General features: G+C 44.0%; 1 protein-coding gene across 4 annotated transcripts in view; it reads left to right on the top strand.

The window, feature by feature from the left end:
- Tmem131l (transmembrane 131 like) overlaps nucleotides 1-27,504 on the top strand; it is a 142,822-nt gene that overhangs the window by 53,926 nt on the left and 61,392 nt on the right. For all 4 annotated transcript variants that reach the window (XM_059265542.1, XM_059265540.1, XM_059265539.1 and 1 more), the window contains exons 4-7: nucleotides 18,845-18,913; nucleotides 23,713-23,836; nucleotides 24,711-24,827; nucleotides 25,516-25,626. In XM_059265542.1, coding sequence (XP_059121525.1) covers nucleotides 18,845-18,913; nucleotides 23,713-23,836; nucleotides 24,711-24,827; nucleotides 25,516-25,626 — 421 coding nt within the window. The remainder of the gene's footprint in view (nucleotides 1-18,844; nucleotides 18,914-23,712; nucleotides 23,837-24,710; nucleotides 24,828-25,515; nucleotides 25,627-27,504) is intronic.

The following is a 27,504-nucleotide window of genomic DNA, read 5'->3' as shown; positions in this document are numbered from 1 at the left end:
ATCCAAAGAACACTCAGCAGTTGATTCTCGGGGAATCATTTTTATGTTGAATTTTGTCTTGGTTCTTAGGAGCAATGACACTTAACCCAGTGTCTGTGAACTTGGACTTTTATCTAGAAAATGGAAACGTGCTTTCCCACGTAGCGCCCCTGTCCTTGTGGCAGTAAAAGATGTAATGATTGGTTACGTTGAATTTTCTGTTTAAGGAACTCGTACATACCATGCTTTTGAAATGTGGTAGGTGGGATGGAATTCTTGTACAAAAGAAGTGAATGTACACTTTCCATGTCAGTTGGTACGTCTTGTGGGTGTACCTCTTTCACCTCCAGCATAACTTGGAGCGGAACTTAACTCACTGTGTATGTTTCCACTTACTGAGAGCGAATGTGTAAAGTAAGGGAACCTGTATGTGTGGACGGCTGATTTAGAAACAGATACTGAGGTCGTGGAAGGGAGTGGGTTGAAAGACATGAAAAAAAAAAAAAAAAAAAAAAAAAAAACCAAAAAGGAAAGAGAACTGAATCTCCAGTGGGAATTCTTAAGTCAAACATGAATATAAAAGCAGATCTGAGTGATAGCTCCTTCCAGGAGAAAGTAAGCTAAGGAATTTAAGGGCAGCCTCGTGCGCATCTGTGCTTGGCTCCTCTAGCCCGAATCCTGGCATCCTTTGCTTCAAAGACATCCCCTTACTCCCTGCCCCTTCCGCATCACCTGTGGGAGGCTCTCAGTGACGTGTGCCCTTGCTTTGAAATCACTCTTGTGTGTTGCCCTAAGTAATATCTGATTGCAAACGCGGACTCAGTGGGCTGTTTCACAAGGGGCTGCATATGTTCCATGCAGGAGACCTCACTCCTGCTTCATCGATAGCATCAGTATTTCAAATCTAACTAGTTCCTGGTCAATATTTGTGTCAAATGTTTTATTTGCAGAATCTAAAATCCTGCTGTCTCCTTATCATTTTCCTTAGATCTTTGCCACCCCCTTAAGAAAACACATTCCTTGTGGTTTAGGAACTCTGTCTAAATTTATCCATTCACTGCCAAGAAAATGCTGGTTGGATGTTGACAGATTCTAATAATGATTTTTTTAAAAAAATTTCCAGTGTAGGATGAAGTTAGTTATACCAGTTCAACTGTTTTTTTGTAGCACGAATCTTAAAAGGTCTTATTAATAAAATCAAACCCGGAGCCAGGTATTGGGTTAAAGCTGGAAGATCAGAGAAGCAGAAAAAGCCACAGCTTCCTCACCTTGCCAATTCCTCAGCTGATCCTGTTTCCTCAGATTGGAAGCCTCTGAGTCCTCATCCAAATGAATATCAGCTGAACTGCTGCTCAAAAGCCTAAAAGCTTAACCAGCTCTAGTTTCTGGTTTTCACATCTTATATACCTTTCTGCTTTCTGCTGTCACTTCCTGGGATTAAAGGCATGAGTCACCATGCCTGGCTGTTTCCAGTGTGGCTTTGAACTCACAGAGATCCAGATAGATCTCTGCCTTTGGAATGCTAGGATTAAAGGTGGGTGTGCCACCATTTTCTGGCCTCTGTATCTAGTGGCTGTTCTGTTCTCTGACCCAAGATAAGTTTATTAGGGTGCACAATATTTTGGGGAACACAGTATCACCATAGTTTTTAGTGGGGGAATGACAGGATTTAGAAAGCGCCAGTTCATTGGAAGTTTTTAAAGATCGAGACACACATTGCATTCTAAGCTGAATTGGAGAAGAAATTGAGACGATGCCATCAGGTAGAGAGCTTAAATCTGAGTTAGCAGTTTCTTTATAGGAAAGGGAAGTAGAGGAAAGCCCGGAGGAGGTAATAGAAGCGAGAGGAACTGCTTAAAAAGCAGATGTGTAAGGGTGTCTGCATTTAGGGTTGAGGCTGGCTGCCTGAACCTGGGTTCTGGTGACCACTTTAAAAGGAATTTAATAGAGTGCGTTCTGATTTATACAGGGTCAGGGTCAACCTCTGAACCTGGTGCAGAGAGTGACTTCCTACCGCTTGACTTTGGACGGCTGCCACAGTACCAGCAGTAGAGGTGGCTGGTCTTTGAATGAAAATGAGGATATCACCGCTCCTAGGTCTGGTTGAGGAGAAGGTTTTTGTTGTAGATATGACAGCCAGAGTCATCTGGAAGAGTCCAGACTGAACATGGCCAGCAGAATAGACCAGGCAATGAGAGGAGAGAGAGAGGAAAAGAGAGAAGGGCAAGAAAGAAGACCAGGAAAGGAGACAAGGACCAAGAAGATGGAGACCCAAGAGAACGAGGACGAAGAGAGCGCTTGGCCAAAATGGCTGTGTTATAGGAGTCAGAAGCTGGGGGACGGGAGGGAGGCAAAGGAGAGATTAAGCTGGGGGGGGGGGAGGAGTGAGAAGTGCTGGGGGAGCCGGGACTCTGAATAGGTACTTGTGATACTGAGAGAGCCCGGCAGCCACCATCCACTTTGATTTGTTGAAGAGGCACCACGGGGTTGTTCTAAGTTTCGCTGGGATGTAAGAGTCTTGGGATGACAGCCCTCTCAGAACCGGGGTGTACCTGACCTTCCCAACCTTTCAAAGGCACCACCAGCACCTCTCCTGGACCAGTTCCTGTGATTCTGTGAGTCTTAAAAGCTCAGCATAGAATCTGCTTTTGTGAACACTTCAGCGACCTCATGCGTAGTTGAACTCTCTGGATTAAATCCCGTACTGTTCCAAATAGCTGGCTTGTTCCATGCAGCCTCTTTGAGACGGAAGAATATTGAAGTGAGAAAGAGCTTTGTTGGAAGCAGAGGGTCCTGAAGTGTCTTCAGTGAACAGTGAGCGGATGGGTGGTTGGCAGACCGGAGAAGCTGGATGGTTTGATAAATGGATCTGTCCACGGCTCCCAAATATACACAAATGTACACATTCTTACTCTGGCCTTCTTAATGGGCAAGTGCAATTGCTTAGTGAGAAACTGTGAGAACTAGTGTTAATTGCCTTTCTGACTGTGACAAAATGCCTGAGAAAGCTGGCTAAGGGAGGAAAGATTAATTTCTGCTCATGGCCTCAGTGATTTCGGTCTATGCTTTGAGCCCCGAAGACTTAGTACTGTGGTAGGGAAGAACATGGTGGAGCAAAGCCACTCACTTCGTTGGCAGCTGGGAAGCAGAAAGAGGGAAGGGTATGGACATAATGCTCCTTTGAACCCAGGGACCTACTTCCTAACAGTTCATTCAGCTATAAACTCACGAAGGGATTAATCCCTTGATGAATATAGTGCCCTGATGATACATTCACCTCCCCAAAGCCCGTTAGCTAGCATCCAGCTTATAATATGATCCGATCACTTCCCCAAAGCCATTAGCCAGTATCAAGCTTTTGACACAAGAGCCATTATGGAATAGAATTCATACTTAAAATGGATTTCACTGGTTATTCTGAGGGATGGCCAGATTGGAGGCAGTGATCTAAGTTCTCTCTTGGTTCTGTAATCTGGGGCTTGTGGAGATTCTTTTTTAGAAAGAAGGGAATGTGTTAGTAGCTACATGCTTTTCAAGATTCCGCTACAGAGAATTTATATTACTTAGGTTGAAGTAGTTAATTCTGTCTCCACTGCCAATAGGTAGCAGGATTTCCAGTCTAGAGTGCACAGGATTTGTGTCTTATTGTTCCTAGAGGAAGAACATATGTTACTGCATACTGAATGAAAATAGAATTGTCTGCAGTGAGAGTTAAAAATCTGGCTGTAGACTAAGGGGGTGACTCTGTGTAAAGGTGCGTGCCATGCAGGCCTGGCACCCCAAGTTCAGTCCCTGGAACCCGGTGACGGTGGAAGGAGAGAACCAACTCCACAAAGCCACCTTTGACCTCCACACATACTCTGTACCCTATGTGTGCTGTCCTCCGTTACACACATCAATCATTTAAAAGTCCAACCTTTGTCGTGTATTTCATTATACAACCGTACTATTCTATTATATAAGGTAATATTAGTGGATTTCCTTATCTCTTTTAGCTAAGGGAGAAAGAAGTACAGTGGGAGTTCTGGAGGACAAGGAACTGCTTCTTGAGAAATTCAGGGATTATTTGGAAACTAATGAAACCAGAGTAATTGAGTAGGATTGGCTGAGCTCTGGAGGCTATAGTTAGTTGCCAGATCCCAGGCCTTGGTGTGAGCTCTGGTTCTGTCCTTTGATTTCCCCAACTTCCCCAACTTTCCCCTCTCTTCATGTTCTCTGCTGGCTTTTTAAAGGTACTGTAATATCCAGAATTATCCTGTAAGCCCCACCCGCCTAAGGACCAGGTAACTTCCTGGGATTCTGAGAGTTGCAGTTCTTGAAAAATAACAACAAAGCCTCGTGGGAAAGTACAGTGGCCGAATGGTTTTTGTCCATAAAAGCCCCTACAGTGTGTGTCTCAGGGCTGCTCAACCGGGAAATTCCAGAGAGTGGTCCTGACCAAAGTCCATCCTGGTCAGCGCTTAATAGTTTAGTTAAGCTTGCTTCAAATTTGGCTCAAAATTATTGGACTTTTTTTTTTTTTTCCCAAACCTCAGGATTAACAGTACATGCTAACAAATTACAAAAGGCATCACCTGTGTCCTGTTTTAGTCACACCTGCTTGATTGAAACTGATGAGCCCTTCGTGATGGAGTCCTTGTAGCAGCAGGGGTTGTATGTCAAATGGGTCTCTGCTGAAGGACAAGGCTGTTCTCTGCAGCTGCCAGGCGCTTGAGATGAAGTAGGGTAGTTTTGCACTGGGATAATAGGCAGGAATTAACTGCAGCTTACAGAGTGCTGCATAATCATGAGAAATGTGAAGGGTGTTAATCAAATGCATCTGCATATGACATTTTCATTATGCACAAGAGGAGAGGGACTGGCTTACACACACACACACACACACACACACACACACACACACACACACAGATGCTGGGTTTGCAGGGCGAGGCTGGCTGAACATGGGAGAAGTTGCATCTGCCAGAATTGCTGTTCTTTCCCACACCAGAGATAGAATGATTGTGTTGGGAGGCTAGTGTGCACACTTACTGTCTGTTCTCTTTTCTTCTTTTGTCTCCACACTTTACTGAGGTAGTTCACATGGCATAGACAGTGCGATCCAGTGTTTTGCATTTGATTTTTAAGTATATGTTTAGGGTTGCATAGGTACTACTACAGTCTATTTATAAAGTTTTGCCCCTCCTAAAAGAACGTTCTGGAGTGTGTGTGTGTGTGTGTGTGTGTGTGTGTGTGTGTGTCTTACAGTTTGTACTTAAAACATATCTTTTGCCATGCTGGAAATCAAACCCAGGCTCTTGTGCATGCCGTGAAAGCGCTTTGTCACTGAGCTGCCCTTCAGCTCCATTTCCACTTAATTCTCCCTCTTCCCCCAATTTTAATGTGTGTGTGTGTGTGTGTGTGTGTGTGTGTGTGTGTGTGTGTGTGTGTACCGGGCATGTGCTGGTTCCCAAGGAGCTCAGAAGAGGCTATCAGATCTCCTGGGCTGGGAACTGCCCTGTATGGGTTCTGAGAACTGGGCTCTGGTGCCCTGGAAGAGTGGTAAGCACCCTTAACCACTGACCTATCTCTCCAGCCCCTGTTTATAACTTTTAAGTGTTCTTTCTTTCCTTTTTCTTTTTAGTGAAAACACAGATCATCTTGGGGCTTTTGAAGAAACACATTTCTCACGAAGCATTTGTTTTCAGTGAAGTCACTGATGATTTTAATATGATAGAGTCCCAGTTTTTACTGACTTAGGGACCCAGCTTCACAACTTACATTGTAGCTACTGGGCTCATAGACCTAACTTTAAGTTGGGACCTTCTCACTTGCTTAAGCATGGGAGTTCAGTTGTTCTGACTTGGTTGCTCTCATCTTTTGCCCCCACATTGGCCACAGTCAGCCCTGTTCCTTCTGAGGGGATTTGGTTTGGGAATGGAATGCACATCAGCAGAATGAGCCTGTGGACTTAGGTACTGGGCCTCCACTCAGCTCACCTGTGTTTTTGTATGACTGGCTTATAAATACTTTGTATTTCTGTCATTCTGGGATTGTAAGTTACGAATGAATAATTCACACAATGAGACCAGAAGAACTCTCAGGCTGTTGTGCAGTAACCTGTGTTGCTGACCTGGTTAGTGGTCAGTTTTTGATTCCCAAAGGATCTGTTGATTGTGAACTAGTCACATTCATGTACTCCAAGAATAAAAGAGGGAGGTGATTCTTAGCAATACTCGTATTCGCTTCTGGTTTTTTATTTACTTTTGAATCGTAATCAAGCGGTACCCAGTTTTTCCCTTCCTTACAATAGCTCCTCCCTTCTCCCCCATTGTTAGTTGCTATCGTAATCTTCTGCCTTGATGGAGAGCTTTACTTGGGACTTGATGGCCATTGACTGAGCATTGGAGGGATCAAATCACTTCCTGCTGCTGCCTGCTTTCTCCAGCTGCCTAGTCGCCTTTGTGGATCTGCACAGGATGCTTGCTGCTCTTTGTCTAGGGTTGGAGAGTGCTGGAGGGAGACGGGGAAGTGGTTAGAGGGGGGCTGAAAAGGAGTTCCTGGAGCAGGAAGGGGGCTGACCTGCTGGGAGAAGGGAGCAGACCTAGAAGGGCCCTGAGCAAATAGGCCCTGGCTCCTAGGCTTGGGGACCAGCAGGCCCTTCTTTCTCTTACAACCTCTTCAGCAATTACACTTCAGCACTCAAGAGTTTGAAAGAAAAATTACAATTTAAAAGGAAAACTCTGGGTGCATGATTTGCATATGAGTGGCATCTGTATAATTAAGAACAATTAAATTCCCTGGCTCAATTGAAAGGGAGGCCCCAGCTACTGTTGCTGGGTCCCTGTGGAGTGCAGCCTGTGGCTGTCAGTTCTCTGGAATCCAGTTGGCAGAATATTGCCAGTCTTCCCTGACTCTGCGTGTAATAAATGGAATTCTGGAACAGATCTTTGTAGCTCGCCCTGGTTTGTCCATCTTCTTCCCTTCCTTCCAGGTAAGGGCCTGCACTCCACCTGACCATTGGCGGGGCTCTATACAGGACGTCTTTCATTCGGTCTTCCTTGGGTTCACAGGTGTTACGTGCTAATAGAGGATGCTGAAGGGCACAAGACCCTTACTCTCTGCGCATAGCTTTCTAATTAGCCCCATGGTCTGCCTAGAGTCCAGTGATATTGTTGGCCCTGGAAATTTAGTTCTTTCTTGTCCCACTGTGGTGTGTCCCATGGACACCTTCCTCCCAGTATTGCCAAGGAAGCAAGACACAGTTTTCCATGTTACTCCTTTTCTGGCTTTACAAGAGCTTGTGTGTGAGAGACCAGCCATCACTTTTACGACCCAGGGGAGAAGTGAGAAATACTAGCTAGAAAGAGATACCTAGATAACTAGAGGAAAGACAGAAAACACAGAATAGCCTCGGGAGGGCCTGGGTCTCCACCCACCAGCCCAGAACTTTATTCCAAAGGGTTTTTTATAACAATGCCAAGGGGAGGAGCAAAGGACACCCCCCTCAACCCCACCCCCACCCCACGCTAGATACAGCCAAATGTATACCCTTCCAAACACCTGCACTCAGGCCCGTGGTCCAATCATCCTCTTTATGCAGGCCTGCTGGGCAAAGCTACCAGGAAACCCAGATGGGCTTCCACACTTGTGGGGTCCCTGTGTATAACAATTCAAGTAGAACAGGAAGTCAACTGTTTCCTGCCAGCTGCCCCAGGTGAAGAAGGTCCTGTATACCAATAATGACAGAGGTTATGAGCAGCCTTTAAAAAGTAGGTTCATTTGGGTTCCTATTGATGAGGCTATTTTAGTTACTTTCTACTATTGTGAAGAAACATCATGACCAAGGCAGCTTATAAAAGAGTTTGTTGGAGACTTACTTACAGTTTTAGAAGATGAGTCTCTGGCCATCACACCAAGAAGCCAGACAGTAGGCAGCAGGCGTGGCACTGGAGCAGTAGCTGAGAGCTTGTATGTGATCCACAAACAGGAAGCTGCGGGTCGGAGAGACAGGCAGAGAGGCAGAGGGAGGGAGGAAGGGAGAGAGAGAGAGACAGAGACAGAGACAGACAGACACTGGCCCACCCCCAGTGACACACCTCCCCCAACAAGGCCACACTTCCTAGTTTTTCCCAAACAGTTTCACTATCCAAGAACCAAACATTCAAATATATGTGTCTCTAGGGCCACTCACGTTCAAACCACCACGAGGTTCCCTTCCAGGACTTTGATTCTTGAAAGTCAGATGGGGACATTGCCCTTGTGTTCCTTTCGCCCCTTTCCTCTGGTGTAACGTGTCAATCAGGAGTAGCTCTACCTTTGGCTCCCTACAGTGTCTCACAGAGGTTCTTACAGTTCTCTGGCTGATAGTGAGACAGAGCACTGATTCTCACCAGCCATATGTAGGCATTTCTCATTGACATCAGCACTTGACTAAAGCTACTGAGGACCACAGTCAAAGTCAGTGCCCTTTTCCCAGTGAAAGGCAGGAAACTATCTTTTTCCTCTAACAGGTTTGAGTTATGTTTACGTTACTCGAACTGGGAAGCTCAGGGCCTGGACACTATGAAAATCTGGCATGGGCAGATGCCGTAACAGGCGTTTGCATAGGACTGGTGCCTCTGAGTAGTGGCTGCTGGCAGTTTCTGTCATTAGAAAAAGGTAAGAAGCGGCCTCAACTGCAGTAAAAAACATCTTGGTCACATCTCCCAGGAGAGGCAGAGCCATGCAGCTGCTGCTCCAGGAGGTCTCCAGGACCCCACTGCATGCAGACACTGTGGTCCCTTCCCTTCTCGGATATTCATGGTGTGCCACCCATTGCAGAGGTGGAGAGGGCATAAGAAGAGGCCACAGCTTTCCTGGAAGCTTCAGCTTCCAGCCAGTTTGCTAGAACTTACATCACTGGCTAGGCCCACATTCAGAGGAGCCTTGGATGTGTGCCCAGCTAAGACCCCATTATGTGGAAGAAGGAGGGCCTGGGTGGTGGTAGGGGCTCAGAGAACAATCTACCACAGAGCCTGGCACTGAAACAGAAATGTTACCATTGTGTGGTCAAGAGAACATTGCTTTGATGCAACATACTTCTGAACTGATCTCCTATCCTCTCTGTCTTATATTAAGGAATACTCTTCTGGGCACATTATAGACTGATTTTTTTTTTTTTTTTTTTTTTTTTTTTTTTTATTCTTTGGGGTTCATATGAGAGAAATTTGCCTTTGAGCCACTCTGACAGTAGGCTTATTGCATACAAGTGAGCTTGGCAGTAAGTCATGTTCTGTGGCCAAGTATGTGATGGGTGTTCAGTAGACAGCTTGCAATTGCCGTTCGGAAGGTTTCTGCTACTTTCTGTTTGTTTGTTTATTCATTTATTTGTTGGTTCTGAGATTTAATCACAAGGCCTGTGCATACAAGGCCTGTGGAACTGCACTCCTTCATTACTTTTTCAAACATTCCTTTCAGAGAAAAATATATGTATTTCTTTCAGCAGAAAGGAGTTGAACTTTTTGAATGATACCATATTATGCAAATATTCATAGAAATAAAAATAGGCAGAGTGAAGCATTGAGGCATATGTTAGTATTGTGCTAGATTCTCATATTTGCTGTAAAGCCATGAGGCTGCTTCATTATGGCCAAGCAGACCATGAACCTGCCCTTCACGAAGCAGTTAAAAAGCTTAGAAAAGTTCGCTAGATTTCTCAGGCAATGTTACTAACATTCTGTGTTTTGTATAAACATTATTTTGATAATTTTCTCATGTTGGGACTTTTTAAAAGTTTATTTTTATTTTGTTTTATTTCACACTTATGGTATGTGTAGTATGTATGAAGCATACACACACACACACACACACACATTTATGCAATGGAGTGTATGTGGACGGCGTACAGTGGTCAGTTCTCCCCTTCCATACTGTGGGTTCTGGGGATCAGACTGGGGCTGTTAGCCGGCTGGGAAGCACCTTTAGGCTGAACCATCCTGCCGGCCCCCTGTGTTGAGATAAAGATAAGTCAATGAAATGTATTTCAATTGAGATGCTGCTGTGGAAACTGAGACATTTTATTTGCTTCAGTTTATTTTATTTTATTTCATTTTTTTTGTTTTGTTTTTCGAGACAGGGTTTCTCTGTGTAGCTTTGCGCCTTTCCTGGAACTCATTTGGTAGTCCAGGCTGGCCTTGAACTCACAGAGATCCGCCTGGCTCTGCCTCCCGAGTGCTGGGATTAAAGGCCATCACCGCCCGGCCTTGCTTCAGTTTTTGTCATTAAGCTTTTTTAATAATTTGTCTTGAGTTTCCCTCTTTGTTTGAAACCTCTTTTCTGAACTTTTCCAAACTGAAGACAGTATATAAGATCTCTAGACCCCTTTCAGATGGCTCTCCTTCCAGAGTAGTTTTCTAAAGGTTCTTCATAGCCGGTGATCATTTCCTCCTGTGAACTCCCCGAATGATTAGGGCCTGTACTTCATCATGGATGTGTGTGATATCCCATCACAGGGGTGTAGGACATCCACAGTAGTGAGGCAGCCTTCCGTGTTTGTCTTTGAGTCTTGAAACTCTACGCTTTGGCTGTGGTGAGATCCTAATGCAGGTAGAAGAAAGGAGTGTCCAAAGCCTGCAGTTCCTGTATTATAATAAAAACAAGTCCAGCTATCAGATTGATCCAAGAGCTTTCAGATAATCTTTTAAAGAGGCAGGCTCACTATTGGCTTTTCATCATGGGGATAAATACCTACACTAATCAGCCTGTAGGGAGAAAGGTTTATTTTGCCTTGCGGTTTTAGAGGTTTCATTCCATGGTGGGTTGATCTCCCTGGTTTGGAGTCTGGGAAGTCAGCACAGGGTGATGACAGAGCTATAAAACCTTTTACCTCTGGTCATTCTTCCTGGGGTGTGTGTATTGGGGGGTGGGGGATGGGGAAGGGAAGAAGACTTTCTCTAGAGATAGGAAAAGAAGGATCTAGAGTCTCAATATCTCCTTCAGGGCCATGCCTCCAGTTTCTAAATCCTATTGGGCCTTACCTGAACCTTTAAAGTTCTGCCATTTCCCAGTAGAGCCACAGACTGCAGACCATGTCTATAATACATGGGTCTTTGGGGGACTTCTCCAAACCATAGCACACACCTTCAAGGACTGTAAATACTAAAATTTATAAGGATGCTTTGGGAACTGAGCATGGCTGCATTGCTTGTCTATACTGAAGGGAGAAAAAACCCTATGCCTAGTCTCCCTATTACCTTTGTTCTCTGTGTGAAGTTCTGCATTGTCTCCCTTGCTCTGTGTAAGATTACTGCTGCAGACATCTACTACTAAATTATGCTTTGTGCTATCTTCCAGCTCCCGGAGCTGGAAGAAAGACAAAATGGATTTTTTATTTTGTACATTATGAAATCATATTCAAATTATTTTAACATGATAGTACAACTTACCTCTAGAGTCTAGGAAAGATGTCAGTCTTTAAACCACAAAGGAGTTTGAAGAATTGAAGAAAGAAGAAAGTTGGAGCAGGAACCAGGGAAATAGGCACTTAATTGCTGGTCTGTTCTTTGACAGATTTTTACAGTCCATGTGGCTACAAGAGTTCTTTGCAGCATGCAGAATGCACTGTGACTAATGTGTGAATGCAATGGCATATTTTGAAGTTTTTTGAATTGCAAATACAGTGCTTTTTGAAAATAAAGTCCTGAGAGTGGGTATGGAGAACAAGAAACTTAAGTGGTGTGAAAGTATGAAATCCCTGGGGACTCCTTAGAACCACTTGCTTGTGGAGTCAAGGATGGCTACAGGAGTGGAGTGCCCACATGGCTTCCCAGTGGGCACATAGACAAGCCACTCTGCAAGACGGGAATCTCATACACCAAGGCCACTGCCATCTTGGATTCCACCTAGAGGTGCTGGCAACTGTCTCTCTCAGAGGTGGTTCTGGTACAGATGGAATGTCAAGCCAGGAGCTTTACAGAGGAGTCTAGGCCACAGATACACAAGCTTGGGGGAATGAATCAATTAAATCACAGTAACTATTGCCAGCTTTTAAGAAAAAAAAAAAAGAATTTCTTGAAGATACTGGAAGCTGGCAGGATCTCTAGGAAGAATTAAGAATAGGCTTGGGGAACACAAGCTATCGAGGACTTACAGCTAGAATGACTGTCAAAAGAAACTGCTGGGGGACACTGCCACCCTTGCCACTAACACAGTTGCGCACGTGAGGAACTCTGCCTCCTTCCTTTCTCCCTCCCTCCCTCCCTCCCTTCCTTCCTTCCTTCCTTCCTTCCTTCCTTCCTTCCTTCCTTCCTTCCTTCCTTCCTGTCTCTTCAATGCTTGTTGCCCTGCCTCCGGTGAGTCAGTTTGGTCACATCTTGGTCATGTGACAGTACCCTAGCTGCAAGGGGAGCTAGTAAAACAGGTAAGAGGCCATTTCCAAGTTCAGAAGCTGTAGGGTGGAAAATCTACAAATGTTGTCAAGTAGGTCCTAAATAGCCACCAAATAACAAATGTCTTTGTGATGAATCAACAAAGGCTTAGAGATGGCAGACCTAGTGGGGGGCAGGAACCAGTGGCCAGAGGAAGAGAGCCGGGAGGAAGAGCCCAGAAACAGTCTTGTGCAGAGATGCACAGCGAAGGAGGAGCCAGAGAGGGGTAGACAGAGATTGGTGCAGCTGTCTAGAAGGAGGGCATACAGGAACAGTTTCCTAGAAACCCAGCGAGGGCTGCTCCGGAGATGGCAGCCAGCAGAGAGATTAGGGAAGCTCACCGGGACTCCACGGGGCGGCCATGGATCACTAGTGCCTTCAGCAGGAGAGTGGGAGGGCTACAGAATAACAAGGAAGGGGCAGGCCATGAAGCCAGGGGTTCCCAGTGTGTTCACATCCCATCTCTACCCTGGAGCAGGAGGGCTTTGGCAAAAGGTTGGGCAAATTTGGTCATTTCCTCATGTATGAAATTGGAGTGTATGCTGGTCGACTTCCTGTTACCCGAGGTAACCAACACTTCGATAAGTCTCTGTTGGCTGGTGGTTTTAGAATGTCCTGCCAGTGACCAGGTGGGATGATAGCTCATATGTCTGTGGTGGAAGTGCTGGAGGTCAGTGGTGGGGAACACATATAAAGCAAACTGTTTTATATGTGTTCACTTCATGGTCTGGATCCACAGAGACAAGTCAGTAAGGCCTGCCCCAAGATGGGCATTTTCTGTCTCTGCAGGCATTGATTTGTGGTACAGCTGCACACTGTGCAAGAACTAAATTCTCGAAGGCCTCTGAGAACTGGGACTGAGTCCTAGAAATGCCTGTTTTTTGTTCGGGGGAATGGGTATCTCATTGGGGTGCATACCACCGAGAAGAATGGATGCAAAGGTATTGATGCAGGAATCCTTACCTTCGCAGAGGCCACAGGTCTGGAAACACTTCTGTTACTGCCATAGTGTGTTGTTGTGAGCAATGAGAACAGTCTAGTGAGTAGGTCCTTAATGTAAAATGTCTTCTCTGAAAAGCAGAATGTAGACATGAACATTATTTTTTCATGGAGTAATTTGTTCCCCCTTTTTGATACAGAGGCTTTGTGATGTGAGTATGGACCATTTCTTTTGTTTATTTCTCTTTTTTGTTCTTATTCATTGGCCAAAGCCATTGTCTTGGCTTTAAATTGTTTTTACAATTTGAATTTTGAAAAAAACCTACTGTGTTTTCTAGGTGTTGGAACAGTTTATTAAAAGGCAGCCAGCTTGATAGATGGTAAGGCTCTGAGCGCCGCTGTTGGAAAAGACCACTGGGAAGTATAGAGAAGAGTTAGGTGCCTTCCCTGCTGCTTCCGTGGCGGTCACTGTGTGTCTCATTCAGTTGTGTGGAAAGAGCAAGCCATCCTTTGAAGCAGTGCTTCATCTCAGGAAAGTGGCAAACTTTAGGAGAAAAGCATAGAAAATTCTGTCCGCTGGGGCATGGTTGAGCACCCGTAGACCTGGCCAGCACTCCCGGTGGTCCAGCAGAACCTTTTCTGGAAGCCACTCCAGGCTCCGGGCTGCCCCTGCTCCGCTGTCACCCACTCCCTCTTTCTGCTTCCGTTCTCAGCACATCTGGATATGGCCTCCATCTAGTGTTCAACTGCGGTAGCTGTTCACTGAGGTTCATGTCATACAGCCCCATTCTCTGCACTCCGTTGGAGCTGGGGCTGGAACTCACTAAGAGTGGTACCAGCCTAGCTACTTGAGGTCCAGGGTTCTCCCATGGTTAATAAGGAAAAGAAACCTTTGCTGTTTTTCCCATTTGTTTTTTTCTCCAGGAAGGTCCTCATTCTTCTTGGTAGGAGGGCCTTGTGGTTTGCCTGTTCGCTCACCCACACACCCAGGTGGTGGCCTAAGGAGGCCATATTTCTTAGCTGTTCTAGTGCTGCCATGGTTGGGAAAGGTGTTCGCTCTAGAAAAGTGGAGTATTGTCTTTGAACAGGTGACAAGCCCCCTGAACAGCCAGAACAGCTGGTTATAGTTAATTCATTTCCTTGTCTAAGCTCTTGTTTCTAAAAGGGTACATATGACCTCAGCACCTACATCAACATGGAGTAAGGAGTCTAGGTGTCCACATAGTTCTGAGAATGTCAGTTACATCCAGCACCGCACACCCATTCTGCAGAAATGGGAACTGAGTCCCGCACCATGGGATCCTAGTACAGCTGCCTCTGACTCAAAGTCTCATTTCTGATCAAACGGCTTTTCTCTTGGATTAGCCACCTTTTCAAGCTTATTTTTCATTTAATTTTGTTGTATTTGGCTTTATTTTATATGTATAGAGAAAAATGTGGCCAAAGTTTAGGAAAAAGAGAAAGACAAAAGAATTTGGATCATTTAGACAGAGATATGCCTTTTAAAAAAAGTATGGCATGCCTTGATTTGGGTCATTTAGACAGAGATAGACCTTTAAAAAGTATAGAATGACTTAATTTAGGTCATTTAGACAAAGATGGACCTTGCCTTCTAGCTGTGTCTGGCTGCTGAAAGGGTTTGTTCTCTGCAGAAGGTGGGCGTCTTTAAAATAAGGACTTAAAATAAGCTGTAGATCAGAAGTAAAGCTTGCTGTTGGCCCACACAAGGTTCTGGGCTCAGTCTCAATCACCATCTTCCAGTAGGACTGCGTGTGAGGAAGAGTGGGTACATAGATAAGAGAGAAAGGGCTTTCCACCTGTGTGTCCATCCCTGTCCCTGTCCCAGAAGCAGGACAGCTCCTCCTGTATTGTTCTATTTTAACGGATACAGGGTAAAATTTAAAATACATAGCATACGTTTGGCTTTGATGAGATCCGTGTGTTTCCTTTGTGCCTTATAGGACTCCCTAGAGTAAAAGAGGCCAGGTGAGATTTGCCATTCCTGCATAATGGGTTGTGAAGTGTTCAGAGTTAATGTTGGCTTGTGGAAGAATGGAGGTGAGAAGGTTTCTCATTGTTCATTTGCTGGGGCCTCTAAGGATTATTTCTTTGAAGGTGTTGGTTTGGAAATGACTTTGGCATTTCAAACACAGCATTAAGTTCTTAGCACTGATAATTTGAGGATACATTTTGACATCTGTATGTGACTAAATTATGGCTACTAGCTACTTACTCACTGTTGGAAAGCCAGCCACCCTTTCTCCTTAACTTTTGTACCACAATAATGAACACAAAGGATTTCTGTGACTCCTAGAAGTGTGGGACTTTCCCCATCAGCTAGCAGGGATCAGTTCTGCAGTAGAGCTCTAGTCTAGCTCAGTTCTGACATTTTCTGTCTTGTCAGAGCCTACAGACCAAGACCAGTCCCCAAGCCTCTTCCCCACTTGAGGGCCAAGCCACAGGCCCATGTTGTTTCACCCAAGCTTCTGACCCACAGGCTGTAGATAAGGTTCCCACAACCCCCAGGTTTTTGATACATTGGATAGAGCAGCTCACAGATGTCAGGGAAACATTTGTTCCCTGTTTTATTATAAAGGGTATGACAGAGGACTCGCATGAGTCAAGGCATAAGGGGAGGCAGGCAGGAAGGTTGAGGAAGGATGAGGATGAGGAAGGTCTTTTACCTAAAAAGGAACAGCTCTGAGGCTCTGAGAATGCCTAAGACAAAGGTTGGGTAGGATTAGTTTCAAAGATTTATTGTGAAAAGAGAAATTGTAGTTTGTGGGGAGGGAATTGTAATCTTAACCAGCAGCCTTCCTGTCTGGTAGCATGTGTGTGAGGACTCTCTAGATCAATACTGTCTCTTAACGGGCTTTTACCATTATTATTATTATTATTATTATTATTATTATTATTATTATTATTATTAACATTAACCATTATTTTAGTCTAATGTTAAACTTCCATATGCCTTGATATGTTTTCTAAATTTTGTGTGTTTTCCAAATTTTCAAAGCAGATGAGGTAAAAATCTACTAATGAGGAAAATGAATCTTTTCTTTGAGTCTAGGGGAAAAAAATCACTGATGGGATTTTGTTTTTCTATTTAAAGTTAGAGAAATTTGGGGATATTTCTGCTATATTATTTGCATTGATTCCCCAGTTGCCTGGTTTTTGTTGAGTACATGAAATTTCTGACCGTGGAATTTGAAAATCTGTTATGTGGGATGTAGTCCAGGTCTGTGTTTAATTTATTCTATTCATAGACAGTCACTGTCACTTCATTGGGACCTCTCACTCCAGAGGCCAGCATGGACACTGAGCCCCAGTGGCCTTTCCATTTGTCTTCCTTTCTTTTTTGGTTAGATGAATGTCATCCTCTTTGTAACATGGTTATTACATAAACCATGTTCAGGCTTGAAGCAAAGGCCTTGTCCTCTGAACAGTTGTAAGCTAAATACTGCAGTCCCCTAACTCTTTAGATAATAAGGCAGGCACTGACAAATTAAGTTACTGACCCACTCAGGACAGGAAGGCCATGGCTGTGAGTGTGGAACCAGGCTTATGAGACCTCTGCAATCCAGGCTGTTTTCCAGTAGGCTAGGCCTAGTTGGTTCCCTGAAGGTTGTTTGATGCCTAAACTTGATAGCATTCTCCAGTCCAGCTGCCACAGATCTGAGTTAGGATTCTGGCTCTGCCTCTTTGCGCTTTGTGAGCCTGGTGAGTTGATGAAATCCTCCAGACTTCATCTGTCCACTTGGAAACCATGTACAAAACCTGATGATCAACTCACTTCTCACTGCACTGGACATGAAGACTGCTATTAATTGTTGTTGCTCATTATTAATGCAGCACATTTCTGTAGCCTCTCTAAGGCTGCTTATGTTTCGCCTGGAATGCTAATCCTTGACCAGCTTGGTATAGAGAGTGGGAACCCATGGTAGACCGATGAGATTTTCACTTCTGTTCTGGAGGCAGCTGGTGGTCTTCTTTACAAGCAAATCAAAGCATTAATGCTGGGCTTTGGGGGTTTGGAGGAGTCCAATAAGCAGCACACCTCCTCTGTGTCCACTCTCTGTAGGGGGAAAAGTTGAGGACAGCTAGGTAGATGAGACCAAAGTGCTGCTTTTATTATTGACACAGCTTACGGTATTGGAGATGGGATGAAGACTAGGTACCTCTAACCAAGAAAGGACAGGGGGAGGATTAGAGGCTTAGAGGAAGGGATGGAAGAAAAGACTGCAGCTGGAATAGTGAGGGCTTTCAGAACAGATCTGCTAAAGGTCACAAAACTTACTAGCTGGAAGATTTAAGGTCCAGATGACCGAGGCTGGACCAGCTTCCTGGGGGCTTTTGGGGAGGAGGAAAAGATGGCAGAATTCTATTATGGAAAGCTATTTTGAGTCTCCAAATAAAGCATGCTTACTTAAGGAGCTTCTCCAGTTAAACATCTCTGGGTTATGTAACTTTCAAATTGTTCTGTCTATCTGTCTATCTATCTAACTAATCTATCTAGATGTTTATATATTTTGTTATATCTTTATTATATTTTTCATTTACATGTGTTTGCTATGTTTTTCTACTGAATTGATCTACGGCCATTGACTTTCAAATAATATTTATTTTATTTTATGTGTATAATGTTTTGCTTGTATGTATGCAGATATGTGTAGCATGTATGTGCCTGGTGCCCAAAGGAGTCAGTCAAAAGGGCAGTCAGGTCCCTTGGAACTGGAATTAAAGATGGTTGTGAGTCACTGTGTAGATGCTGGGAACTGAACCTGGATCCTCTAAAGAGCAGCAAGTGCCCTTAACTTCTGAACCATCTCTTCAGCCCTGTGACCTTTAAAGGGAAATGAGATCACAATAATGAATAACAAGTGCTAAAAGTGTGACTCACCATGTGAGATTTTATGTGATTCTTATTCTTAAAAATAGATACCGTGAACAATGGTTCATATCTATATTTCTAGCACTCAGGAGCTGAGAGGAGATTTGCAGATCAGCCTGAGCTGCATAGTGAGTTAGCAGCCTAGCCTGGGCTATAGAGTAACTCATCACAAAAAAAAAAAAAAAAAAAAAAAAATATAAAGGACTAAAATGCAGACCTGGTTGGAGATTATGCCTGCCTTCAGGAGCTGGTCTGGCTATGACACACGGACCCTTCTCTGTTGACCTTTAGTCTAACAAATTTAGGGGCCAAGGTGTCCTTACACCTACTTTACCTGGGAGGTTTTCTTTATTCTGGGTATATGAAGATAGACCCATTACCTGATTTCATGTAGAAAGAAACCTACTAATCATTAAGTGGGGCCCCATTTATGTCATCACCATGCTGACAAGCTCTGTACACTTGATAAATGTTATAGTAACTATAAACTAAGAATGTCCAAAGTTTTTGCAACTCTAGTTCATATTTATTAGTAAGGGAGTAAAATTATATCTCTTGAATTTAAAGTCAATGGCCTACGTACATGACTGCAACGTCCAAATTTTAAAATTACAGCAATTAATGTCTCTTCTTTTTTCTTGTCTTTTAGCTTCTCAGAGAAACTGTTTATTGGAAAAGGCTTACATTTTCAGCCATCAGTTCTAGATTTTGGAATACAGTAAGTATCTTTTTATTATAATTCATTGTATTTGCATTTATCTCCAGTATATTTTCCTAGATTTTTTATTTTTAATTATGTATGTATGTGTTGGGAGGTGTGGTTATGTGCAGATGCCCACAGAGGCCAGAAGAGGGCATTGCATCCTGGAGCTGGAGTAACAGGCAGTTGTGAGCTACCCCATGTATGTGGGTGCTGGGAACTGAGCCCCAGTCCTCTGCAAGAGCAGTGTGAGCTGATACCCACCCAGCCCTCTCTCCAGCCCCTATTCTCAGTGTATCTTTCATATGATGATATATACACAGTGTTATATTTTAAGCATATTAATAACATGAAAGGATATCTATCCTGAGACTTGTTAAAGGAATGTTTTCATGAAAGGGAGAGTGTAAAAGTTGTTTTAAGTCCTTTCTTAATTTTTTTTGTAGTTTGTTTTGCAGTGCTAAGGATCGGAGTTAGGACCTTGTCCATGCCAGGCATATGCTTTACTGCTGAGATGTACCATTAGCTCCCCCCTTTAGTTATTTAATGATACGCTTTATACTGTTTGATAGGGCTAGACTTCAGTAGGAAGTCAGTATCAAGCGTTTGTTTTTCTGGAATAAGTTGGATTGTTTTATAGTAGGAAAACTGAGTGCTGATGGTTTCTGAATTCTTTGAGGCCAGATGTAGTTGTTGACCTTTCCCGCCGTGCCGTCAGCCCGGAAGTTGTACTCTAGCGGCAGTATCTGGAGTCAGTTGTGGACATTTAGGTAGAGAAGGTGAGATCAGCTGTGAGGAGACTCGGTGTGAAGAACCATGAATGAAGAAATTCAGGCTTGAGGAAGAGGAGGCGGAGGCTGGAGAGGAGGCAGCTTAGAACTCCTGTCTGTGATGCAGTTCAAACTTAACTGTACCAAGCTCTTGTGTGCGGAGGAAGGTGGCGTTAAAAAGATACTTCCTCAAATCAGCCTCCTTGAAGCTCTGCAGAGGCTCGCAGGGCCTGCTCCGCACACTCTAGGAGTTCAGGCAAAGCTGGCGGGGTCACGTGGTCATGAGTGACCACCAGGGCCAGCGGGGTCGGTTGCTTTGTGCATTCATCTACCATTTTTGTCATTTCCTTCTAAGTTTCTGAAGCTAGAATGACAGGGACGAACGGACTTGGAAATGAAATGTCTTGCTGATATTTTTTAAAAGAAATTTTTCTATAAGGTATTTTACTGACTTTACAAGATTCTAGGTGCTGATTTAATTACTCCATTATTTAATTAATGACAGGGTCTTATACTGCAGCCATGTTGGCTTGAAAGTTACAGAGATCCGCCTGGCTGTGCCTCCTGAGTGCTGGGATTAAAGGCGTGCACTACCGTGCCCAGAAGTATTTTGTATTGAATTACTATATTTTTATTTTTAGATAAAGAAACTTGTTAAAAGCTAAATTTATAATCATTTAACTGATAATATCAATTAGATGACCTATAATCTCACTGACTTTAAATCTGAGTGAGTAGTTCACACCAAGTTTTTTTTTTTCCTTAAGGGAATGTGTGTGTGTGTGTGTGTGTGTGTGTGTGTGTGTGTGTGTATGTGTATGCAGGGCTATCTTAAAATCTATAGATTGGTTGGTATGATGAAATGGATCATGATGAATATAGCTAGAGTAGGAATAAATACAATTTATAGGATCCTGGCTGTCATTTACTCTTTCAGAACATAAAATTCTGTGATTTGGGTGCAGGAGAGATGGCTCTGTGGTTAAAAGCACTTGCTGCTTTTTCAGAGGACTTGGGCTCAGTTCCCAGCCCTCACATGACAGCTCACAACTGTGAGTAGCCGCCATACCTGGGTTCCCTCACTTTCCTGGTCCAGCGTTTGCCCCCATTGTTTTGATAGCTCAGGCAGACAACATACTTTCTCCTAGTTTGGTTTCCGTTTCAGATGCAGAGTCGGGATCTTGTTGCTTCTTTCTCTTCCTTCCGTTCCCTGGGAGCTTATTCTAAGGGTTAACATTTTGCTGGTCCCAAGACTGCAAGTGCTAATCATTCATACATTTTCATCATTCTTTTGTCATATTAAATTAATAGATTATCTTCCAGTTGTCACTACCAAAGGAAATTCATACCCTTTTAACACATGTAAAAATAGAATACTGAAAAGGAGGCTAAAAATAGCCAGTTAAGAAGGCTTCTGTCTCAGCTGGGACGGTGGCTGCAGTCACCCTGCTGTGGAGGGCACCACCATCTCCTCTTAATGCAGTTCTAGTAAACCAGAACACTTGTGCGCAGTTATGTGCGTAGTATGTAAAGCATTGGGGAATAAGTTTAAGTGCTAAGTTTAAATAGCTTTGTTGATTGCTTGGTGCCTTTTTCTTAAAGCCACTGAAGTCTGTACTCATTTATGGCAAGAAAGGCAGATATGAGCCCAGCTCTCTGACTGGTTTATTAAGTGACCCTTATGTTTACAATAGGGTTTTTGTTTGTTTGTTTTTTCAAGACAAAGTTTCTCTGTGTAGCCCTGGCTGTCCTGGAACTTGCTCTGTAGACCAGGCTGGCCTTGAATTCAGAGATCTGCTGGCCTCTGCCTCCCAAGTGCTGGGATTAAAGATGTGCGCCACAATGCCTAGCAGTAAAAGATTTTTTTTTAAAATTGAATTATATTTAGGGCTGGAGTGGTAGTTCAGCAGTTAAGAGTATTTGCTCCTTTTTCAGAGGCCCGGTATTGGGCATCTCACAGCTACCTGTAACTCCAGCTCCAGGAGATCTGATGCCCTTGTATGAACTCCGTGGATGTCCCTCGCCCCAATATATACCCTTCTGGCATGCACTCACTCAGTTGATGCATACGCGCATACACATAAATGGAAAAAAAAGTAAATAAAAATTTAAACACTAAAAGAACCAAGGCTTTAATCACACTGATGGTGTGTTTTATTTATAAGTGGAGGTTCTAAATTATTTATGATTTAAAATACACATCAGATGTATTAAAATCTTCCATTAAGATGAGCACTTAGAAAAGTACCCATGAAAGCTGGGACAAAATGTCCAAACACTGAACAGAGAGAAACAACATGCATATCGTTCTTACTAAGGTGAACTTTTCCCTTTTTGCGGCAGAGTAACCCAGGCTGCTCTGGACTTGCTGTGTAGGTAGTCCTGTCCTCAGTCTTCCGATCCTGCTAGGATAAACGGCACGTTTCTATTATTAGAAAAATTGGAGCAAAATTAAAGAAATACAAGTATAACACATGAGGATTTTGCTTAAACTGGAGTAGGTTTATTTTGGGGCCATACTGATAAGAACCGTGGATTTGGGTAGCTGGGAGAAGGACTTGCAGGCTCTGATGCACCCTAATTGAACTAGTGAATTCAGTGCTAGACAGTAGGGGTCAGATGAAATGACCCAGACCCATTGCAGAGGGCTGGGCTGGAGGCCCCCCTGTGCTGTGTGGTCCTCCTGTCAGGCTGCCAGCCAAAGCCCTGGCATGATGATCTCTCCATTAGACCATGACTGGGAGGTTGGCGGGAAGTTTTCAGATTGTGTGTAAAGCTTTCTGCCTGTACAGGTTTTTGTTTGTTGTTTTGCTTTTGAGACAAGATTTCTCTCTGTACCTCAGGCCTATTGCAATTCCCCCACCTCAGCCTCCTGAGTGCTCTCCCGCGGTGCTGAGTTCCATGAAAACTCCCTCTCCTTCCCTCTCTTCCCTCTTTGAACTATCACAAAAATGTATTTGCCAGACAGTTCAGTGTGAAAATGTACTTTACCCCAGTATTGGGAGTAAATTAACATAGGCTATTTGGAGGAGGGGTGAGGATTTCTGTGCTGACCAGTGGTCCCATAAGCTTCTTCTAAGACGTGGACGCTGTGGTTTGGTTTCTTTGTATTGTTCTTTTGACATCTCCATACATCATCCATCAGTCCTGTGAGAAAGGGAAAAATTCCCCCTAATATTCCTTGGATATGTCTGCCACCATTTAATTTCAGTGATAACCTTTTGTGCACACATTTATTTAGCTTACGAGGCCGGGCCTTGATCCTCAAGTTTTCATGGTGGGCCCAGAGAAGCTTTTGTGGGGAATGCAGTTTCTTTTCTAAATATATCTTGATTTGAATGAGAACCCTAGATATGCTAGTACATGCCAGAGCATGTTTGGTTCTATAAACAGACAGACATGAAGGCACTTAATAACCCAGAAGTGCTGAATTGTCACAACACAGAAAGAAACGGAGTGCTAGTGGAGATTGTCATTCGGCTTATGAAAATAAAGCTTGATTTCACCACGGATGAGGGGTTACAGAGCATGGGTAACCCCAGCTACTCTGGGAAGTCCTTACCCACCATGGATGATAATGCCCCATGGCTGTGTCGATGGTGCCTCTTTCCTTCAGGTCTCCAAGCCTAGATACGCTAGCCCCTCTCCAGGGTCACACACAATTATGAAGACTTATTTCCCCAGCCCCTCCTGTGAGGGACTGTTAGCTGTCAGCACACCCAGCTGTGATCTCCTGCAACCAGCCACAGCTGGACACACGATGATGGAGGCTTTTGGCCTTGAGGATAGTGCTGTACAATCTCCTCCTCCTCCTCCTCCTCCTCCTCCTCCTCCTCTTCCTCCTCCTCCTCCTCCTTAAACTTTTTAGTGAATGTTGATAGCTCTCTGGGGTTAAAAAAAAATACATGGGCTAGAGATGTAGCTCAGTAGTATGCATGGCACCCTGGGCTCAGTCTTTAGCATAAATTATTGTGTGTAAGTGTATGCACGTGTATGTAAGTGATAGTGATAATCACAAGTATCTTGCCTTTCCATTTCCCCAACCAGGTTCCTGGGGCATCCTGCAGCGAAGCTTCTCTATGCCTACAACCCCAGCAGAGATAGCGAGGTTGTGGTGAACTCAGTGTTCACAGCTGCTAGACATTTTCATGTGCCGCCTGTCCATTGCAGGGTGAGTGTTGATATCCCCTTTTCCTGATACCCATGTTTCCATTTTCTAGATTTTTGTTTGCTTTATGTGTGCTTTTTCTTTCATTTTCTTTCAGAGCTTTAGTGGCTCTGCATACCTAATGGGGAGACATGTTTAAAGAAACTGTAGTAATGTATGTATGTTTAGTATGGCTTTATCATGGCTAGAGAAAGTTTATATTATTGTTCTTAAGATTGCCACGGATGCTGGGGCTTCAGTAACTAGTGCTGGGTTTATAGTTGTACCCTCTCAGACCTTCTCACAAAGCCAGGACTCCTTGTGAGCAGGCCTTCTGTGGTTAGCTTGTATGGAGGCAGAGCTGCTGACCATAGTCTTCTGTAGTTTTCCAGTGACCTTGAACTTCTTTAAGCTTTTACTTATTTTGGTTACTATATCTGCTCGATGTTACAATGTTCACAAACTACTGAGACCAAGGAAATGTTAACAGAGAAGCCCTTCCACATTTGGTTCATGGTTGGTTTGGTTTGGTTTATGTGGATAAACTGTCCCTGGGTTTAGTAATGTCAACATATTTAATAATAAATCTTCACATGTACATTATCCTCTGTACTTAAATAGAAACAGACCTGGGTTAGCTAAAGACAGGTGTGAACATGTGGGTGTGAAGAGGAGAGAGTAGACAGGCGAGGCACACGACTCACTCTGGAGTGAGAGCACGGGACAGTTATCTGTCAGGAGTCGGCAGTCTGCCCTGGAGGTGGTCAGTTTAGAGAGGCTCAGGGCTCTGTGATGCTGAGAAAGGATACAGGATGTGCAGGGGACTGTTTGCAGAAGCAGTCAAAAGGCCAGTCTGCCAACAGTCCTCCAGATGACTGACCAGGTACTTTCCTTTCAGGTAATCCCAGCAATGGGGAGAACTTCCTTCAGAATTATTTTCTTACCTACTGAGGAAGGAAGCACTGAAACCTCCTTATTTATTAATACCTCCTCACATGGAGTCCTCTCCTATCATGTAAGTAACTTGGCCTTTGGCCACATAGTTTGCCTGCTGATTTAGAGAACTTGATGATTTTTTTAAAGGACTCTTGGAGAGGTTTCCTACCATTTCGTGTCATTAAACTCTAACCTAGAGTGATGCTAAATCTATCAGCTTCCACCCGTCTGCTTTGTGTGCCACAGAACCTCCCCTGCAGCCTGATAAAGCCTGGGTCTTTGAAGTATCTTAGAATGAAGCCCAAACTATCTACCATACAGTTTTCTAGAATAAAACCTAGCAGGCTCTTCTCTCTCAGACAGGTGACAGGGATGCACTAAGAACCACTCTGACACTTTGCCTACCTACTCTTGCTCAGGAGTATTTCTATGGCAGTCTGTTCCTGGGGAGCTTTCCGTTCATATCACTACTCAAATCAAGATAGTGGGAAGGGTGTGAAAGATCGTTTTGCTGCTGGTGTTCACAGAACAGGGTACTCGGGGCATCCTGAAGATGTGGCGCCGGGGAATCTAAGCATCAGATTTGGTTAGGTGTGCCTAATTCTCACCAGATTCCATTAAACACATCAGAAGAGGTGTCCCTGTGAGGGGTTAGGTGTCGTGAGGAACATTTAGTTTTTCTGTAGATGAGGGTAGATGGTCATGAGGTGCATGCAGACAAGGCGTTCTGACACTGACAGAAGCATGCTTCTCTTGCTTCCCTGCAGGTATCTGGAGTGGGCACCCGCAGAGTCTCTACAGAAGGGTCTGCGGAGCAACTGCCGAACACATACTTTCTGCTTCCGCAGGTCCAAAGTATTCAGCTTTCACAGACACAGGTCATTTTAATAGAGCTACTGTGAACTAACTTGTAGAGTATGCACAACCTGTTCAGTTTAATGTGGTCAAGTTAGGGCACGCCTCTCTTGATTTTGAAAAGTCTTGAAATATGGAAATAATACATATATTCAAAGTGTCAATGAATGAAATCTATGCACCTCTCTCTCTCTCTCTCTCTCTCTCTCTCTCTCTCTCTCTCTCTCTCTCTCTCTCTCGTGTGTGTGTGTGTGTGTGTGTGTGTGTGTGTGTGTGTGTGTGTGTGTATGTGCGCGCGCGCGCGCAGGGCCTCATTCATGCTAGGCAAGTGCTCTGCCTCTGAGCTAGAGCCGGCCCTACATACTTTCAACAGCCTAGAGCTGCTACTTCACAGTTTCTCTAGCCCTGTTGCTACTCTATAAAATGGCTCTATGTTTCTTTATTTTTAACCATTGGGCTATATGCTTATGTTTCTTTATTTTCCTTTTGCTCGTCCATGTCCTTGGGGTATAATTTCACGATGAGGCTGTAGTCATAGACCATGAGCTGTTTTACAGGGCTTGTTAAATCTTACTGGCTGATTTTCAGGAGGACAGAAAGAACCACTAGAGCCACCAGCAGTGACAAGCCTCCAGACAAGTTTACGATCCTCTCTCTCTGATTCTTGCCCTAGCTGGTTATGGTTTATGGGAGGAAACACTTGGTTTTGCTTTGTTTTGGTTTTTTGAGAAGGGCCTTACTATATAAGAGAAAGAATAGTGGAGATACAGACAGAGAATAGTGGAGGTAAAAAAAGACGGAATAGTGGAGATAGACAGACAGAAAGACGGAAAAATAGAATAGTGGAGATAGCAAGAGATAAAGAATAGTGGAGATAGAGAGAGATAGAGAATAATGGAGATAGAGATAGAGAGAAACCGAATAGTGGAGACAGACAGACAGACAGACAGACAGATAGACAGAATAGTGGAGATAGAAGAGACAGAATAGTGGAAGCTGGTATGGTAGCTTTGAAATGTATGACAGACACTTGTGAATAGGGCCTGAGGGAGCTTGGAAGCTAGCATGGACTTTGATATGCTGATAGCCATCACAGGTATATGCCAATAGAGAGATGTATGTCCCCTCTGCCAGAGTAGAGGGAAATGACTCCTTTGGGGGACTGGGAACCTGGTTCACAAATTCCTGAAGAATGCTGGCTTTTCTCTAAACGACGACGAGGAGCAATTCTTGTATAGTTCAGATTGAGCTTATTTCTGGATATATGAACTGCATGAGACCTAACAGTAGCTACTACCCTTGTCTTGTCTCTGGATTTGTCTATTTTCCACACTTTACAGAAAGGAAAGGTGGTCTTTTATGATTGGCATCTGTCCCTTAACACTTCCTAAGTTTCATCCACATCTTCCTTCCTTTAAATTGCCAAATAGTTGGGGGCTGGAGAGATGGCTCAGAGGTTAAGAGCACTGACTGCTCTTCCAGAGGTCCTGAGTTCAATTCCCAGGAACCACGTGGTGGCTCACAACCATCTGTAATGAGATCTAGTGCCCTCTTCTGGCCTGCAGTCATACATGCAGACAGAACACTGTATACATAATAAATAAATAAATTAAAAAAAAATTGCCAAATAGTATGTGCGTATGGGCTGCATCATACTGCGTGTGACTTCATCAAGTCATAGGCATTTGAGTTGTTTTGGCTGCTGTGAATGTTGCTGCTGTAGGCGTTTGTTTGTAAGTTTGTGTGGAAATATCTTCTTTCTTCTCTTGGATCTTGTCTTAGCTTGCTTTCTACTACTTTGATAAGCACAGACCAAAAGCAACTTGGGGAGGAAAGGGCATGAACAGAAGCAGGAAACTAGAGGCAGGAATTGAAGCAGAGACCATGGAGGAGTGCTGCTT

This window comes from Peromyscus eremicus, chromosome 6 (assembly GCF_949786415.1).
Source record: "Peromyscus eremicus chromosome 6, PerEre_H2_v1, whole genome shotgun sequence".
Classification (NCBI taxonomy): Eukaryota; Metazoa; Chordata; class Mammalia; order Rodentia; family Cricetidae; genus Peromyscus; species Peromyscus eremicus.
Note: the sequence above shows the minus strand (reverse complement) of the source record. Positions and strands in the feature narration are given on the sequence as shown.